The 18,670-nt window shown below is 34.2% G+C and overlaps 1 protein-coding gene across 4 annotated transcripts in view; it reads left to right on the top strand.

The window, feature by feature from the left end:
• Positions 1–15,160, top strand: part of Rb1 (RB transcriptional corepressor 1) — a 161,197-nt gene extending 146,037 nt beyond the window's left edge. For all 4 annotated transcript variants that reach the window (XM_071611499.1, XM_071611498.1, XM_027928767.2 and 1 more), the window contains 7 exons: positions 1,097–1,201; positions 2,272–2,385; positions 2,481–2,644; positions 4,736–4,766; positions 8,691–8,833; positions 11,289–11,338; positions 13,264–15,160. In XM_071611499.1, the coding sequence (XP_071467600.1) occupies positions 1,097–1,201; positions 2,272–2,385; positions 2,481–2,644; positions 4,736–4,766; positions 8,691–8,833; positions 11,289–11,338; positions 13,264–13,337 (681 nt within the window). In that variant the 3' untranslated portion in view covers positions 13,338–15,160. The remainder of the gene's footprint in view (positions 1–1,096; positions 1,202–2,271; positions 2,386–2,480; positions 2,645–4,735; positions 4,767–8,690; positions 8,834–11,288; positions 11,339–13,263) is intronic.
• Positions 15,161–18,670: the final 3,510 nt, after the last annotated feature.

The raw sequence follows: 18,670 nt of genomic DNA on the forward strand, positions 1-18,670 counted from the left end.
AGAGAAATAAATACTAGCCTCATAGAATTACTTGGGAACATTTCTAATTTCAGAAGAGTTTGTGAAGAATTATTATTAAGTTTTCTTTAAATATTAATAGAATTCTCCAGCAAAGCCATTTTGGCTAGGGCTTTTGTTTGTGAATAGTTTTGTTATGTTTTCCTTTTTTTGTTTTGTTTGTTTCTTTCTTTTTTCGGGGGGGGTGGGGGTGGTGGTACTGAGGATTGAACCCAAGGTGGTCTACCACTGCCCCCCCCTTTTTTTGAGACAGGGTCTCATTAAGTTGCTGAGGCCAAGTATCAAAAAAAAGAAAAATGTGAATGGGCAAAGAGGATACATTGATGGCATTGTAAGTGAAAGGAATAGTAAGTTCAGATTTGGTAAGATGCTGAGCAAGGGATGGTGGTTAGGTATTCTTGACAATAGTGGATGTGAACAAAATGTTGCAGAAGTGATACATACTTAAATTAGACAAGAAAGTTCATGCAAATTAAGAAAGTGTGATGTTTTAAAGTCACAGAAAGTCATTTTCAAATCTTATTTTTGCATTTAAAATATATTTTATTGAAAATATCTTTTATTGAAATACCTTATAGAAAAATAATCCATCTCTCAAAAGGAGTCATGCTAATGAAAAGAAACAGAACATGATCAACAATTCAAAAGTCTCTCTTTTGTTGCCTTCCAGTCACCAATTCCTCCATACCAACATCACATATGTTAAACATTTTATCCAATGCTTTGAAACTTTCATACCTGATTTTTTTTTTAATTTAAGTGGTAATTATACAATTAACCGATTCCAGTTTCAACACTGCTGGGGAAAAATTAAAGAACAAGAGCCAAAGTTAATGTAATTTACCAATCAGATAATCAGTCCTGAATAATTGAAAGTTGGTCATTTGCATTTTGTTATTTAAATACAGTTTGGGCTAAACATTTTATATAGACTTTCAAATGGAGGTTAGGATGAAAAAAAAATAACCCTATAGAAATTAAATTTCCCTCTTTTGAAGCTAACCGAAAGATAACAGAGTGCTTTTTAGAGAAAAACCATGTAATTAAATTGTACTTTCACATCTTATTTATTTATTAGATTATGATGTGTTCTATGTATGGCATATGCAAAGTGAAGAATATAGACCTTAAATTCAAAATCATTGTAACAGCATACAAGGATCTTCCTCATGCTGTTCAAGAGGTAGGTAATCTTTCATGGTAAGATTTTTTAAAATAAATCCATATTTATAATATAGATAATTTAAGTCATTAATGAGATTATATATTCTGACATTGTGTAAATTCACAAATCAAATTTTTTATTTTATATTACCGATTATCTGTAACTAAAATGGAATTGGAAAGCTAAGGCAGATTTTGAAATCATCTAAATTCATCATTTAACTTAATAAATAATACTATGTGCAGTAAGCAAGACATTTGTAATAAATTTGATGTAAGTAATAGGATATTAGATGTTAAGTTATTTTTATTACTCTATAGGAAATGCCAGTGTAAATGCAGCCTTATAAAGAAATAATGAAAGTTTTCCTTGTAAACACATTTTGTGCTTCTAGTTTACCTCCCCTGTAGGCAAGTAGTATTAATAAAATACACTTGATGTGACATACATTTCATACCCTCCTATGATAGGTGAGTTATTTTTCCAGCTTAATATTGGAGTTTTCAGAAGTAATACAGATCAGGTTATTTTTATGTATTTATATGTTATCATGAGCAATTATTTTTTAAATCCAGTCATTTTAATTGTGTGTTTCAGAGGCATTCTATAAAATCCTGTGGTTTTACTGAACTAAAATTTAAGTAAAATCTAGCAGTCAAAAAAGAAATAGTGCTTTTACTAAATGTCTACTTCTTGCAATGGAATAATGTACACTTCTTGAAACCTTTAGATGTTGGGGATCAGGGAGGTACAGAGAATATAGTCTAAATATTGATGTCTTTTGATCAGCTCTGATCTTTGCTTCCCATAATGCTTTCCACCCTGTCAGCTTGTCCACTTCTGTCTTTGGGGATGTTTGTTTGTTCCATGTACTGACTAGTAGTTACCCTCTGAATCATTCTGGGACATTCCACTTCTAGTTGAGCATACAGAATCCAAGCCTAAGAAGGCTTTTTCAGATTATTTTTTTCTGTATTATATATGCTTCTTACTAGTTAAAAAAGTATTACAAACTATTAAGGAAGAAAATCCGAAGAGAAAAATTCTTAACTTCATTTTTAATAAGTGTTTTTATTATTCTTCCTCAGACATTCAAACGTGTTTTGATCAGAGAAGAGGAGTATGATTCCATTATAGTATTCTATAATTCAGTTTTCATGCAGAGACTGAAAACAAATATTTTGCAGTATGCTTCCACGAGGGTATGTTTAAATTATCCTTTGGGGAAATCTAATTATAAAGTAATGGATCTTATTACAACATTAAATAAATAACCTGCTTCTTGTTTTTGCTCTAGCCTCCTACCTTGTCACCAATACCTCACATTCCTCGAAGCCCTTACAAGTTTTCTAGTTCACCCTTACGGATTCCTGGGGGGAACATCTATATATCACCCCTGAAGAGTCCATATAAAATTTCAGAAGGTCTGCCAACACCAACAAAAATGACTCCAAGATCAAGGTTGGTATTTTCTCTTTAGGAAAGTGATAAGAAGTAAGGGGATAATTTTGATCCAAGAATAATGTAAAGCTTTCTTTGTTTAAAATAAGCTAGACTCTTGAATTTCTAATTTGCTTTTTTATGTTAAGCAACATGACAAGAATTTAGGGGGGAAAATCTGTTTACTTGGATGGGTTTGCAAATTTTGTCATCAACTTTCCTAGAGTGTCTTCTTTTGTGAATATCTGATAACCAGTTTGTCCTTTTCAAAACACTTTGATATTTTTGCAAGTAGCCAATGTGAGAAACAAAGTAGATTCAGGTTAAAAATTCTTCAGGTTAAAAATTTTTATTTTACAGTTTACTGGATTTCCTGTGAACTCTGTCTGAAGACCTTCCTTGTTCATTTTGCATGGATATGACTTTAAGTATAGATGACTGTCAATTAAGTCTTTAGAGGCCCATCCCTAACTGTGCCAGTGGCCTCTTTATATTACTTTGGGCAGATCTCTCTCTACTTTAGAAGGGTGCTATGGATCAGGGAAGTGATGAGTGCAAAGTTGTTTTAAATTCTCAGATGAAAGCTTCTGTACAACTATAAGTCATTATATTATCTTCCAATCCAATCATAAGTTCTCTCTGGCTTTGAAGTTCTTCAGTTGAAAAATTATATGTTATCATGGGCTATTAGAAACTGACTTTATTTGTATAAAGTAGGAGGCAGATTAGCTAGTATATTTAATGTAGTGTCATCTCAGAAATGGGCAACCTATATAGTTGTACCTAATGGGCAAGAAAAATAAAAAAAGGAGAAGGGACTGTATTAACTGTTTAGAAATAACTATGTGGTGGGTTTAATTACATGAGTAATGCACACCTGATAAAAATTTCAAATTCTAAAGAAAAGCATGAAATAAAAAAATAATTGAAAATATGATTCAAGTGCTCCTGTATTCCCCTGTATCTTTCTTTTATTCACTTGATAATTGAAAATCCATGTACTTATATCTACAGCTTACATTATAAACTGTGAAGATAATATCATGTCTATTTAGGTAAATTTACACAGTCCTGTGCTACCACATTAAAATATATTCTTATGTAGTTTTCAACCATGATGTTTTGTATTGTTTTTCTTTAGTAAAAAAGTCACATTCTGAATATCCTAACCCATAAATCATTGATTGGGCATTAAGAAAGTAATATCTTAACACTCTATTTACATAGCCTATTTAGGTATTCTGGCTAGTCGAATAGAATGATGACCACTTATCAAGAAAATGGAGAACAATAAAATCTACATAGCCATTAGTTCCATGTGTATATTTTTTAAAATATTTTTTTAGTCGTAGATAGACACAGTATCTTTATTTTTATTTATTTATTTTTATGTGGTGCTGAGGATCGAACCCAGGGTTTCACGTGTGTAAGGCAAGCACTCTACCACTGAGCTACAACCCCAACCCCCATGTATATATTTTTAAATCTGTGTTATGTTATATCAAAGCTGTTCTGCAGCTTTATTATCAAGAACATAAATCATGTATTCAAAACAAAGACAACAGACTAATGGAGATTTCTGATTCTGGGATACATAATAAATAACCTTTACTACATCTCAATATTAGAATTTTGATTGTTACTTAATACTGTAAAGTTTTGCCAAATGTCACTTTAATTTTAAATGAAAAATTTGAAAGAAGTTTGATAATTTATCCATTGATTTATGAAGAACTAAGTAAGGGTAAACTTAAAACTTTCTTTTACCCTTTTTAAGTATGGGCAGTGGAACAAAGTATCCTAATTTTTTTTTACTTTCAAAAAAAACTTACCAGGGCTAAGGATGTATCTCAGCAGTAGAGCACATTCATAGCATACATGAGGCCCTGAATTCAATCCTCATCACCACACACACAAAAAAAAAACTTAAAAGAGACTGACTGAGTCACTATTAGAATAAGCCTCTGATTAAAGTGATTTACTAGTGGTTCTAGAGTAGAGAAAACCTTTGATTTGTGTTCCTCATAGTTTAGAATGATATGTATATGTGCATATCTGCAGAATCTGTGTATGTTTTCTGTTACTAATTTATATTTCATCTTAATTTGACAGAATCTTAGTGTCAATTGGTGAATCATTTGGGGTGAGTATTTTCTTCTAATAAAGTATAATGGCACAAAATATTAAGTAAAAAAAATGGCATTATGCCACAAGTGCTCTTGTATGCCCTTGTATCATCCTTTATTTGGTGTTCTTGTAGTGGAGTATCTGTCTACTGCTGTCTACAACTTATAACTATAAAAGAAATTAAAGATTTCTTTAATTTGGATTTACAAATGCTATTATTTAAGTACTTCATCCAAGCATGTTAAATGGAATTTATATTTATCGCAGATTTTAATATCGAATCATATTCAAAATTTGAAGTGAACTTCAAAATTGTCCCCTCATTTTCTCCCTCTCTCCATATGTATTTCTTCCTTACCCCCTCCCTATACCCACCCACCTTTCCTTCTTTTTTTCTTCCTTCCTTCCTTCCTTCCTTCCTGGACTGGGACTTAAACCCAAGGGTACTCTACCACTGAGCTATATGCCAAGCCCTTTTTATTTTTTATTTTTAGACAGAATCTAAGTTGTTGAGGCTTGCAATCCTCCTGCCTCAGCCTCCTGAATAGCAGGGAATACAGGTGTACACCTCATGCCTGGCTCAAAACTGTTTTATAACATTCCTCTGAGATTATATAATATAGATAAACTCATATATGTACATATATTTGTGAACTATTTTAACTCATAATACTTCTAACACCAAATGGGTTTTTTTCTTCAAACCCACCTGTTCTCCAACTGTCTATACACAACTGATGTCCTACAATTCAATTCAGTTTAGTTTTGTTTTTTTACCAGGGGTTAAACCCAGGGGCACTTAACCACTGAGCCTCATCCCCAGCCCTTTTTATATTTTATTTAGAGACACTGTTGCTTAGGGCCTAACTACATTGCTGAGGCTGGCTTTGAACTCACAGTCCTCCTGCCTCAGCCTCCAAAGCTGCTGGGATTACAGATGTCTGCCACTAATATCGCACTGCACCCAGCCTCAATCCAGTTTTGACTCTGATTACCAAGAGTTTGCATCAGACACCATAGGTTCAAAGTTCAGTCCCATAAGACTGATGCCAGTCACATGTGTCAGGTCTATAGGTTACACCACACTTCTGCCAACTTGGCTAAAAATCAGGGAGTTCCTACAACACTTCCCCCTTTCAGATTTTATCATTTGCTGGAATTGCTCACAAAACTCTGGAAAACACTTTACTTATTACTGTCAGTTTATTATAAAGGATACAGATGTGCAGCCATATGAATAGGTACTTAGGGCATGGTCCAGAAGTGTCCTTAGCTCAAGAACCTTCTGTCCCTGTGCAGTTGCCAACTCCAAAGCTCTGCCAACTCTGTTGTTGAAGGATTTTAATAGGGGAAGGTTTTCATTATATAGACATAGTTGATTAATTCAATCTTCAGCTCCTCTCCCCACCCTCTGGAAGTTCTAAGTTACTAAGTAAGGCTGGGTCTTTCTGGCAACAAACCCCCATCCTGAAGCTACCTAGGGGCCCAACAAGCATCACCTCTTAGAACAAAAGATGGTCCTATCATCCTTGTCACTCAGGAAATTCCAAGAGTTTAGGAACTCTGTTCTCCTAAGCAAGAGAAAGACCAAATATCATTTTGTGTTCCCACATGTGTATGTATATAATCTCAGAGGAGTGGTTACGAAACAGTTTTGGAAATCAGTCATATGAATATGGTTTGAAATGAGATACTCCAAAATGGAAGCACCATATCCAGATGTCACCATCCTGATCTCCTTATACATGTTGATACATACACATATATAAACTCACTCTTGGATGCTTCTTCCTCTCAGACTTCTAGGATATTCTTTCTCTGGTATATTTATTAGGAATTGGTAATATATAAGACTTTCCCTAGTAAATTGGCAGGGCTTATGGTAGTCCTAATGAAAGCTTAGCTTTGGAACAGTGATTCTAGGCTGAGAATCCACTACTCTATTTGGCTTCCATTAACATCTCTAGTGGAGCACCACTAATTCAGCAGTCAGTGTGTTGTTATCAGTATGTTGCACCATCCTGCCCTCCACAGAATGTGTATTCTAGAGGAATGGGAAGAGTGCTTATATTATTTATTGTTGAAAAATATATTACCCTCAAAATTAGTGACTTAAAGGAACATTTATCTCACTTCTGCAAGTCAGTAAACTAGGCTTCACATAGTTGAGCTTTTTCATAAGATTTTGATCTAGCTGTCAGCTGGGGCTGTAGTCAGCTCCAGACCCAACTGAAGGAGCATCTGCTGGCAAAGTCATTCATAATTGTAAGCTGATACTTTGGGCCAAACTTGTCAGTTCCTTGCCACTTGGGATCCTCCACTGTTCTCATTCATATCATATAGCAGCTGTAAATATGCCCCAGAGCCCAAGAGCAAAGGCTTTAAGAGCAAGATGGAAGTTAGTATTTTTCCAACCTAATATTAAAAATGACATTCCATCACTTTTGTCATATTATTTTGGTTACAAGCCCAACCCACACACAAGGAGAGGAGGATCATATAAGAGTATGAATACCATGAACTGGAAATCATTAGGAGTCACTTGAGAGGCTGCTAACCACACTACCCAAATGAAATAACTAGAGATAGGTAAAAGTTTATATACTAAATGACCAAGTACTAAATATACATTGTAAATATTCAATGCTATGACATTTAGTTTAAGATAGGCTGCAGTTGTCAGGATTCACAAGGGAGATGTGGAAACGTTCGAGTAGGGTTGGGGCTGGATGACTATAAAATTGAGGTCTTCAAACTTCTTTGCTTGCCATACCTCTTAAAAATCACTGAGAAAATGTTGTATATACTTCCATAGTTTAAAGTTAGTAACTAAAAATCTTAAAAAGAGGGGCTCATTGAGTGCTCTAAGTATATTTTCCATCAAAACCTACTTTTGCACTTGATTTTTGGAAAATAGAACAAACAGCAAAGCTAATTCTATTGTCAAATCTACCAGTCAAACCAGATTTAATTTCTATCAGAAAGTTTGGCTACCTCTTTCTTTTTAGTTCAAGTAAACATGTTAATATACATCTCTGAGACATTCACCTCATTTTGTTTCTAAAATTGATAGCTAAGTAATATATTTTTTCCACATATTTGTCCATTGGATAAAATAAGGTCATGTGCTCACTTGATACTTTTTCCCAATGCTTTTTTTGCTTTGTCTTGACAGTATTCTCCCTCCAAAGATATCTCAGTAATACTTATCTCCAATAATACTTACAGAACTCAAACTCTGAAGTCTTTTGGATATTTGTTTATTTTTAAAATTTTGAGAATTAGCAGTATTTCAACAAATACCATACCAGTGGTGATTTAAATATATAAACTATATGACTTGTCAATCTAACGCCCATAAAATAAATTAAAAAAATTATTGTTTGCTGAACATATGATGCTTATCATATTCTTGTGATCTTCTTTCTTGTTATATAATATCAAATATCCTAAAAATCCTCTGTCAAAAAAGAGTTCCAGGGGCTGGGGCTGGGGCTCAGCGGTAGAGCACTCGCCTAGCACGTGCGAAGCCGTGGGTTTGATCCTCAGCACCACATAAAAATAAATAAATAAAGGTATTAAAAAAATGTAAGCATAATATATTAAAAAAAAAAGAGTTCCAGAAAGCTGCCCAACTTTGCGGGTAAGTTCTCAAAACAAGGAGCCAAGGCATTCAGACTAGTAATCAGATTTGTTAGAAGAACAGTAGGAACCTTGTGGGGAAAAAAATAGGAGAATTTACAAGAGGTGGGTATTTAATGGACAAGAATTGGTATACTTATTCTGAAATGTTTTTATTTGGTCCAATAAGGCAGAAAGTTAAAATGAAAAGATGTACTTCTGCCTAATTTTTTTACACACCTCAGACTATGGTTAATAGATGCTAACTTCAAAATGCTGACATTAAGTGATTTACAATAAAGAATTCTATAATTTGTAGACTTCTGAGAAGTTCCAGAAAATAAATCAGATGGTGTGTAACAGTGACCGTGTGCTCAAAAGAAGTGCTGAAGGAAGCAACCCTCCTAAACCACTGAAAAAACTACGCTTTGACATTGAAGGATCAGATGAAACTGATGGAAGGTAGGACTGTTTTGGAATGTTTCCCAAAGCCCAGAATCTCAGTGCTGTCCCTCACTCCCACCAGACCTTCCTATGCCAATTTTATGTGGAGGTTTAAGGATGGTTCAAATTAATAGGTGTGAATGTAGCCCAAAGTTAAAAGACCACAAAAATCAGATATTATTTTCTGAAATTCAATAAAGATATCAGATGTTTTCTGTTCTTTTTTAACAAATTTATAAATAAAATTTTGATGGCTTCAATATTAGAGTTAAAAATACTTACTCTTTGCTGAGAAGAAGCTTTTTAGTTTGAATCTATCCTATTTATTGATTCTTGATTTTAATTCTTGCATTATAGGAGTCTTATTAAGGAAGTTGGAGCCTAATCCCATGATAGAGATTTGGGCCTTCTTTTTCTTCTAATAGGTGCAGTGTCTCTGGTTTAATTCCTAGGTCCTTGATCCACTTTGAGTTGAGTTTGTGCATGGTGAGAAATAGGGGTTTAATTTCATTTTGTTGCATATGGATTTCCAGTTTTCCCAACACCATTTGTTGAAAAGGCTATCTTTTCTCCAATATATGTTTTTTGGCGCCTTTGTCTAATATAAGATAACTGTAATTATGTGGGTTAGCCTCAGTGTCCTCTATTCTGTACTATTGGTCTACCAGTCTATTTTGGTGCCAATACCATGCTGTTTTTGTTACTATTGCTCTGAATTATTGTTTAGTGATGCCACCTGCTTCACTCTTCTTGCTAAGGATTGCTTTAATTATTCTGAGTCTCTTATTTTTCCAGATGAATTTCATGACTTCTTTTTCTATTTCTATGAGGAATGTCATTGGGATTTTGATTGGAATTGCATTCAATCTATATAGTGCTTTTGGTAGTATGGTCATTTTGACAATATTAATTCTGCCTCCAAGAACAAGGGAGACCTTTCCATCTTCTAAGGTCTTTTAATTTCTTTCTTCAGCGTTCTGTAGTTTTTGTTGAAGAGGTCTTTCACCTCTTTTGTTAGGTTGATTCCCAAGGTTTTTTTTTTTTTAAAGAGAGAGAAGAGAGAGAGAATTTTTTAATATTTATTTTTCAATTTTCGGTGAACACAACATCTTTATTTTATTTTGTGTGGTGCTGAGGATCGAACCCAGTACCCTGCGCATGCCAGGCGAGTGCGTTACCGCTTGAGCCACATCCCCAGGCCTTTTTTTTTTTTTTTTTTTTTGAGGTAAATAAAGAGCCTACATCTTCAGAACAAATTTTTACCACTCACACATCAGATAGACCACTGATATCTAGGATATATAAAGAACTCAAAAAGCTAAACAGCAAAGAACAAATAGCCCAATCAGTAAATGGGCCAAGGAACAGAACCTCTCAGAAGGTGATATACATACAATCAATCAACAAATATATGAAAAAATGTTCAACATGTCTAGCAATTAGAGAAATGCAAATCAAAACTACTCTAAGATTTCATCTCACTCCAGTCAGAATGGCAGCTATTAAGAACACAACAATAAGTGTTGGCAAGAATGTGGGGAAAAATGCACACTCATACATTGCTGGTGGGACTGCAAATTGGTGCAGCCAATATGGAAAGCAGTATGGAGATTCCTTGGAAAGCTGAGAATGGAACCACCATTTGAACCAGCTACCCACTCCTCAGTTTATACACAAAGGACTTAAAAACAGCACACTACAGGGACACAGCCACATCCATGTTTATAGCAGAACAATTCACAATAGCTACACTGTGGAACCAACCTAGATGCCCTTCAATAGATGAATGGATAAAGAAAATGTGGTATGTATACACACAATGGAATATTACTCAGCAATAAAAGAAAATAAATCATGGCATTAGCAAGTAAATGGATGGAGTTGGAGAATATAAGGCTAAGTGAAGTTAGTCAATTCCTAAAAACCAAATGTTGAATGTTTTCTCTGATATAAGGAGGCTGATTCATAGTGGGGTTGGGAGGGGGATCGTGGGAGAAATAGATGAACTCTAGATAGGGCAGAGGAGTGGGAGGGAAAGGGAAGGGGCATGGGGGTAGAAAAGATGGTGGAATGAGATGGATATCATTATCCTAAATACATGTTTGAAAACACGAATGGTGTGAATATACTTTGTATACAACTAAAGATATGAAAAATTGTGCTCTATAGGTGTAATATGAATTGTAATGCGTTCTGCTGTCTTATATAACAAATTAGAATACAAAATAAATAAATTTTTTAAAAAACTTACTCTTGAAAAATACTAATTTCTGTGTTTTATAGGAACCATTGAAAAATATATAGAATCATAAATTTGTGACATTTTTTATTTTAGATGGTTGACTCATCAATTTTGGAAATTAAAAACTACTCAATAAAACAATATCATCAAATATCACTGAAATCACCATAGAAATTTGAGTTTTGCATTTATACATATGTATGTGAAATACTTTGTTTTTTAAATCTGCAGTAAACATCTCCCAGGGGAGTCCAAATTTCAGCAGAAACTGGCCGAAATGAGTAAGTACTTATTTCACCTTATAAAAATGAAAAAAACAGTTATTTTTCTTGCAAAAGCCTTTTGCTTCATAAAAGAATACACATAATTCCTTTTCAAGTAGCAGACGTGTTTATGCATTTAAAATATTTTGGTTGAGAGTATTTTATTTACCTCACCCATTTTTTAATTAAATGTATGCTGCAGAATGAAGGTCTTTGTCACCCTAACATCTTAAGTGCAGGAAGAGTAAGAAGCGAAATGTTGCCTGACCACATCTTCAATGTAGTGCATATGGTCAGAAAATACTGTATGGCAACAGAACTATCGTGAGGAGGTCTTTTATGTATGAAGGACAGGAAAAGGTTTCACAAACCTAGCATATCCTCACCCTCATTTAAAAAACACTGTCTTATTCTGCTTTAAAACATGTTCAAACAAAAGTTTTCTGTTACTAAAAATCAGACTTTTGGTAAAGAATGCCAGGTCATTTTCTAAGTTTGGAAATAAAATTGGAATGTTGGCCTGGGAGTATCACTCAGTGCTACAGCATATTTGCCTAGGATGTGTGAAACCCTGAGTTCAATCATCAGCCCTGCCCCCACCCAATTTTTTATTGGGGGTGGTGATACTAAGGCAAATGGAATCCTATTCTAAACTATTCTGAGGCTATAAAAGAAAACTAATCCAAGTATAGTAGATGGCAACTCTGTAGGAAAAGATAAATGTTCACAATCCACTGCTGGGTTGTTTTAGGTAGGTAGCTGTAACAGTGTGACAGTTTCTGATATGTGGTGTCAGATCATTTATAGGAAAAGAATCTGGAACTTGGAAAAGAAGAATGTTTAGAAAATGAAGGTTGTTAAAATTGTCATTCCTGGGTCATAGGACATATCAATGAGAACAATACCAATTAAAGCCTGAGAAGAGGCTTTCAACTGTCTTCATAGATACTAACTTGGAGACATAAAGTATTTAAAAGAATACTTTTGGTTGATTCTTAAGCCATTTTTTTCCAATGTATTGCGTTACAATTAAAACTAGATATAGCAAACATTTAATTTGTTTGGATTTTATATCAACTGAAATATTCCTATTTTAACTTTTAAATAGTTGTGGTTTTTCCTCCCAATACATGAAAATAAACATGAAGCTTATAACCAAAATCATGCTGTGAAGACATTTGAAAGCATTTTGGAATGCACAGTATGCATTTAAAAAGGAGCAAAAGCCTATAAAAACACGTATATTTTCTTAAAGAGTTCCACAACTATAATCAGTACATTTCCTGGTGACACACTTAGCTATGTTACAGTTTCCTCTTCCAGGTCAAAGTTCATGGACTTTGTGCAGATGGAAAATTCTGGACAATTAGTGGGAGTTTTAACCCCTGAGGCTAAGGAAGGTATTCACCAGCTTGCTTAAAATAATTGCATTCATTATTACTGAGGGAAGAATAGAAGTTCATTGGATTAGACAAAAGAGTTTTATTTTATTTATTTTTATCTATCTATAATTTTTTGTGGTTTTTATTTTTGACCCCAGGGGTGCTTTACCACCTGTAGTTATATATCCAGCTTTTTTCAGTGTCTTGCTTAGTTACTAAAACTGGCCAGGAACACTTGCAATTCTCCTGCCTCAGTCTACAGAGTATCTGCAATTACAGGAGTATGTGACCAATACCAGTTCTCAATTGTTTTTAATATTTGCTTAGAGTATTTTAAAATTTATACACACATCCGGACATTTCATTAGTACATGCTTTGAAACACTTTAATTCACGTGTTGTAGTCAGTTTTACTCACATGACTTTAAAAACTTTGGAGACCCCTGCCTTTGCAAGATTTTGAGCTCCATTAGTTTGACATGAGCATAATATATATGGCAGCCCCTTGCCAACATACCCAGTACCATCAACACTATTAACAGGTTGTCTTCTCTTTTTCAGCATCTACTCGAACACGAATGCAAAAACAGAAAATGAATGATAGCATGGATACCTCAAACAAGGAAGAACAGTGAGGATCTCAGGACTTTGGTGGACACTGTGTACACCATGTATGCCTCTGGCTTCATTATCTCTCAGAGATGTGACTGTATAACTCTCCCAAGTTCTGTTTACAGCCACATTAATATCTCTTTTTTGTAGATATAAAATGTGCAGATACAAGTTGAATATTTGTGTGGGTGATTCCTAAGCCACTTTCAATGTTATATTCAATGGTATATGCATTGTTATTATACAAGATTGAAAATCTTGTGTAATCCTGCCATTAAAAAGGTATAGCAGATCATCACATTTCCAAAGTAAAATTGCTCTGCTTTATGAATGAATTGAGGCTGCCTCTGGAGTGGGAGTACTAATAACCCATGCCTGTCTGACTACTTTGTCTTCCCTTGTAGCATATGTGTGATGTTTGCTCTTGGTTTTATTAATTTATATGTATATTTTTTTAATTTAAAAACGTGAACACCCTTAGAAAATGTGTCCTGTCTTCCAAATGCAATTTGACTGACTGTCCATTCACCCAAATTATCGTAAACTCTTCTGCTAAAACAGATTATTATTAGAAACTAGGAAAAAATTAATTTTTACACATTTGATTTTATTTTAGTATTGGAATCTGATGTATTGTGTGCTTGTTTTACAAATTTTCTTTTACATACAAGCAAAAAACAAAGTACAAACATGATACTGTCATACTACTGACACAGATTTCATACCTCAGAACTTATAAGAATTTCTTTTCTTTATCCAAACTCATGGTTTAAAATGCATATTATTGTAATACTCTTGGTTTGGGGTTTTTGTTTTTGTTTTTTACCATTCAGATCTCTGAATTTTTTAAGTACCTATCTGGTACTTGAAAAAGTAAAGTGTCCAGTCAGAGCTTTGCTGCGGAGGACTCTAATACAGTATATCCCAAGTGCACTTTCTAATGTTTCTGGGTCCTAAAAAATCAAGATACAAATTAATTTTATTCCATAGCAGTCTGTTAACTGTAGAAGCCTTGAGGGTTTTTTGAGTTTCCCTTAGGGATTTGTCTAATTGCATCTCAATAATTATTCTGCCCTCCTAAATTTGGGAAGGTTTGTGTTTTCTCTGGAATGGTACATGTCTTCCATGTATCTTTTGAACTGGCAATTATTTATCTTCTATTTTAAGTCAGTATGGTCTAACACTGGCACATTAAAAGCCACATTATCTCTAGTCCAACATTGCAAGTAATCAAAGGTCTTGTAAGTTAGGCATTAATTTTTCTGATTTTATGCAAAAGCTTCAAATTAAAATAGCTGCATTAGAAAGAAGTGCTATCCCCCTTCCCCTACACCTAAAGGTGTGTTTAAACTGTCTTGTGTGATTAACTTATTTAGAGATGGTATATATAAAATAGGTGGTATTTAAGATAGCATCAGCTAGCATTTAGAAAAATCATTTTGTCTAAACTCAGAGTTCTTTTTAAAAAGAAATCTGGTCTTATTTCTTAGAAAACAAAATTTTGTGTTTAAACATCAAACTTACTATTTTGACAGTTATCTTGATAACAGGCACTAGAAAGCTTTATCCCATTTCTTCATTTTTTTTGCATGAATAGCATACAATTCAGTTAGTTTTTATGTCAAGGGCTTACCATATTTCTGGGTCTTTTGCTCATAAATTTACATTAGAATTAGTGACAGAATTTTAGGAATTTCAGAGATCGTGTATTGAGATTCTTAAGACTTCAGATGTTGCTTTATTGCTTTTTTGTACTGGTTAAAACTACATTTAAAATTGCTATGTTACTATTTTCTACAACTAATAGTTTGTCTATTTTAAAATAAATTAGTTGTTAAGAGTCTTAGTGGTTTGATGCTGTGGTCTTTTTATTAGGTATAGCAGTGTTCCCTTTGGTATGTAAACTGTCTCCTACTATCTCATCCGATGAATTCAGTATTTAGTGGACCCTTTCTGCTGCTGATTCCCAAATTTGTTTCTCCAGCCCTGACCTGTTCACAGAAATTAAACCTATCATAGCCAATCAAACTCTCAATTCCTACCCCACTCCAATTTCTCACAATTTAAGTCAAAATCAATAACAATATCTTGTTTCTACTCTAGTCTTTCCCCATTTTTACTAAACACTTATCAAGCAAAAAACTTAGGAGTCACCTATTAATTCCTGTCTGGATCACTACTTATTTATTCATTGTTAAAAATCTATAAAGCTGAAAACCAAGTGGTCCTGTGTGTTTGGAACTAAAAATCATATGCGATCAGAATCTTATTAAATTGCCATATTCCTTTCTATAGTCTTTATAACCCACTCACTGGAAATATTCATCTTTCTCTCAGAAATATTTAATGTTTGATTATCATGAGCTAAGGCCCTATACAGTCTTATATATCATGTGGTGTCATTTTATTATTATTCTTAACTCCAAAAAAATATATATAAAATGCATCTAGCACACAGGTTTATTTTTAGTTTATACAATTTCTCAGAAGTGGGTGGAAAATGCAGTGCTTTCCTTCTGGAACAGCATATTTATTCCTGAAAGAAGAAAGGCAAATAAAGAGGCTAGAGCATGACAAGCAGCAGGTGAATCTCAAGAGGCTGTACTCATATTGCATGAGGACCTTAAATGAAATGGTGTCTTAGGTCAAGTCAAAAATCAAGCAGCCTTAACAACACTAAACAATTTTGTCTCAGTGATGGAAAATTAATCACTCCTGATAATTTAGTATTCTAATTATTTAAACATTCATTATAATAAAAGGAACAAGTTCAAATTCATGTATTTTACTTTTCATTACAGTTTTCTGGCACAAATGGTGGAGGGGAAGATCCTGCCTTCTATTATTATCTGGATGATCGCATAGAACTTGCTTTTAAAGGCATATTTTTGTTCCTCATTTTGGGACCAATGTGTTGTACATATCAAGTTAAATATTCAGTAGAATTTCCCTCTGGACTAAATTGGTATTTTTAAAAAAATATTTATTTTTTAGTTGTAGATGGACACATATCTTTATTTATTTTTATGTGGTGCTGAGGATCGAACCTAGGGCCTCACACATGCGAGGCGAGTGCTCTACCGCTGAGCCATAACCCCAGCCCCTAAATTGGTATTTTATAGAAAACTTTGCCACACCACAAGGCCAGGTGTGGTGGCACACACTTATAATCCCAGCTACTAGGGCTGAGGCAGGAGGATTACAAGTTGAGGCCAGCCTCAGCAAATTAGTGAGACCCTGTCTCAAAAGTAAAAAGGGCTAGTGATGTAGCTCTGTGGTACAGGTCTTCTGGGTTCTATCCCCAGTACCATCACCAAAAAAAGAAAATAGTCTACCACAGATAAAGTTTCTTAAATGGAGACATTATGGTGCCATAGTTTGTAGGTCAAATATATGGCAAAGGCCACGTGTTAAAGGGTTGGTTCCCAGGGTGGCACTGTTAGGAGGTGGTAGCAGAATTTTTGAGGGCTGGATCATAATGGGAGGTTCTAAGGTCACTGGGGGCATGCCCTCCAATAAATTATGGGATAACATGCTTCCTGTCTCTTTATGTTTCCTGGCTCGTGATATAAACAATTTGCTCCACTATGTACTCTTGCCAAGATGTGCTGCCCTCACCTGAGCCCCAAAGTCATGGGGCCACCTGATCTTAAGCTGGAATTCCAGAACCGAGAGCCAAAATAAACCTTTTTCCCTTTATAAGTGAATCATCTTAAGTATTTCATTATAGTAACACAATACTGACTAATACATATGGTAACACTATGTAATATGTAAATGAGATAAAAACAAGCTCTTTTAATATGCAGCTGGGAGAGTCATCTATTCTCATCAACTCTTCTGTTCATTGTTTTGAGGCTGTACTTACATATTAGAATTGACATGTGACACTGATAATTTTTTCAACATGTTTCCTGTGATAATTTTTCAAAAAATATATTTTTAGTTGTCAATGGACGTTTATTTATTTATAAGCAGTGCTAAGAATCAAACCCAATGCCTCACACATGCTAGTCAAGGGCTCTACTGCTGAGCTATACAACCTCAGCCCCTCTATGTGGTTTAATATGAAAGATTAAATGTATTGTACAGACCAATATCAGTTACTTCCTAAATAGAAAATGTTATGATTTTTATTTAGTTAAAGTTACTGAAAAAAATCTAAGTTTTATATTTCAATGTTTGGGTAAAGACTGAATATAAAAATAACAGTAAAATATGATTTTTCCTTTTTCTTCACAGTTTGCTCAACCTATTTGCTATGAAAATGGAGCAGGGGGCTAATAAAGTAGGCGAGGTTACATAGTTTATGGTTGCTTCTTTTCATTCTCACTGGTTAAGAATTCTGCCTCTAAATAAAACTCTACATGTTATGGTCCATTTATAGTAGCTGTACACTAAAGAAGATATTTAATATTCTTAACCTTTGCTTTTTAAAATGAATTAAATGGCATCTTAAAAAATGTCTATCAGCAAGTGAGGATACTACTTCATTCCTACAGAATCTTGATTTTTCTCTGTACATCAGGGTAAAATTATATTGGAAACATTAAGACATTGAAATTTTCTGTGGAAGTAAGAGATGAAACAAAACTTCAGGCTAGAAAAACTTAAACCTGTATAAAAGAAAAGATTCATTCATTTCTGATGCAGAGTCATTTTGAAAATCTACCTGTGTGTCACTTAACACTAATAAACAGAATATTCTGAGGCTTTGTAAATACTCATCTGTCAGAAGGAAATAAAGGAAGGAAATCTTTTGGAAGTGTCAGTGGCAAGTCTGTCCTCCAAGACCAGGGAGAAAACATGTTTTTTCAGTAGATGTTTCCACCACACCCAGGACTCATCTGTCATCTCTCACAGTGGTCTAAAATTAGCTCTTCCTTATTGTTTGAAGTCATAAGTTTTACGTGCTAAACCACTTGATTCTCATCCCTGGCAGAACATCAAAAACACTTGTGGAGCTTTTTAAATACTCCGAATTAGAATGCTCAAACCTATATTCTGTAAAGTCCCACAGATTACTCTGCTGTGCACAGAGATAAGGAGCACTGAGATGATATTGTACCCCTACAATATGAGAGCACTTAGAGAGAAAACATGGATACAAATCCAGAGTAATAACTTGTACCCTAGGAGTATGGCTATTGACCTGTTATGAAGCCTGGTAAAGGGTAGTTCATTTATCATTGATAAATAAACTTCTCTGTTCCCCTTTCAGTGTTCCAATTTTTACATGAAATGTTTATTAAAAGAGGGAGGGGCACTGAGGAGCTAAGACCCTGAAGAGCAGGTGGAACACAGGATTTATAGAGCAGTGAATCCTGTATGGCATAATAATGATGGCTACATTTCT

This window comes from Marmota flaviventris, chromosome 4 (genome assembly GCF_047511675.1).
Source record: "Marmota flaviventris isolate mMarFla1 chromosome 4, mMarFla1.hap1, whole genome shotgun sequence".
NCBI classification, from domain to species: Eukaryota; Metazoa; Chordata; class Mammalia; order Rodentia; family Sciuridae; genus Marmota; species Marmota flaviventris.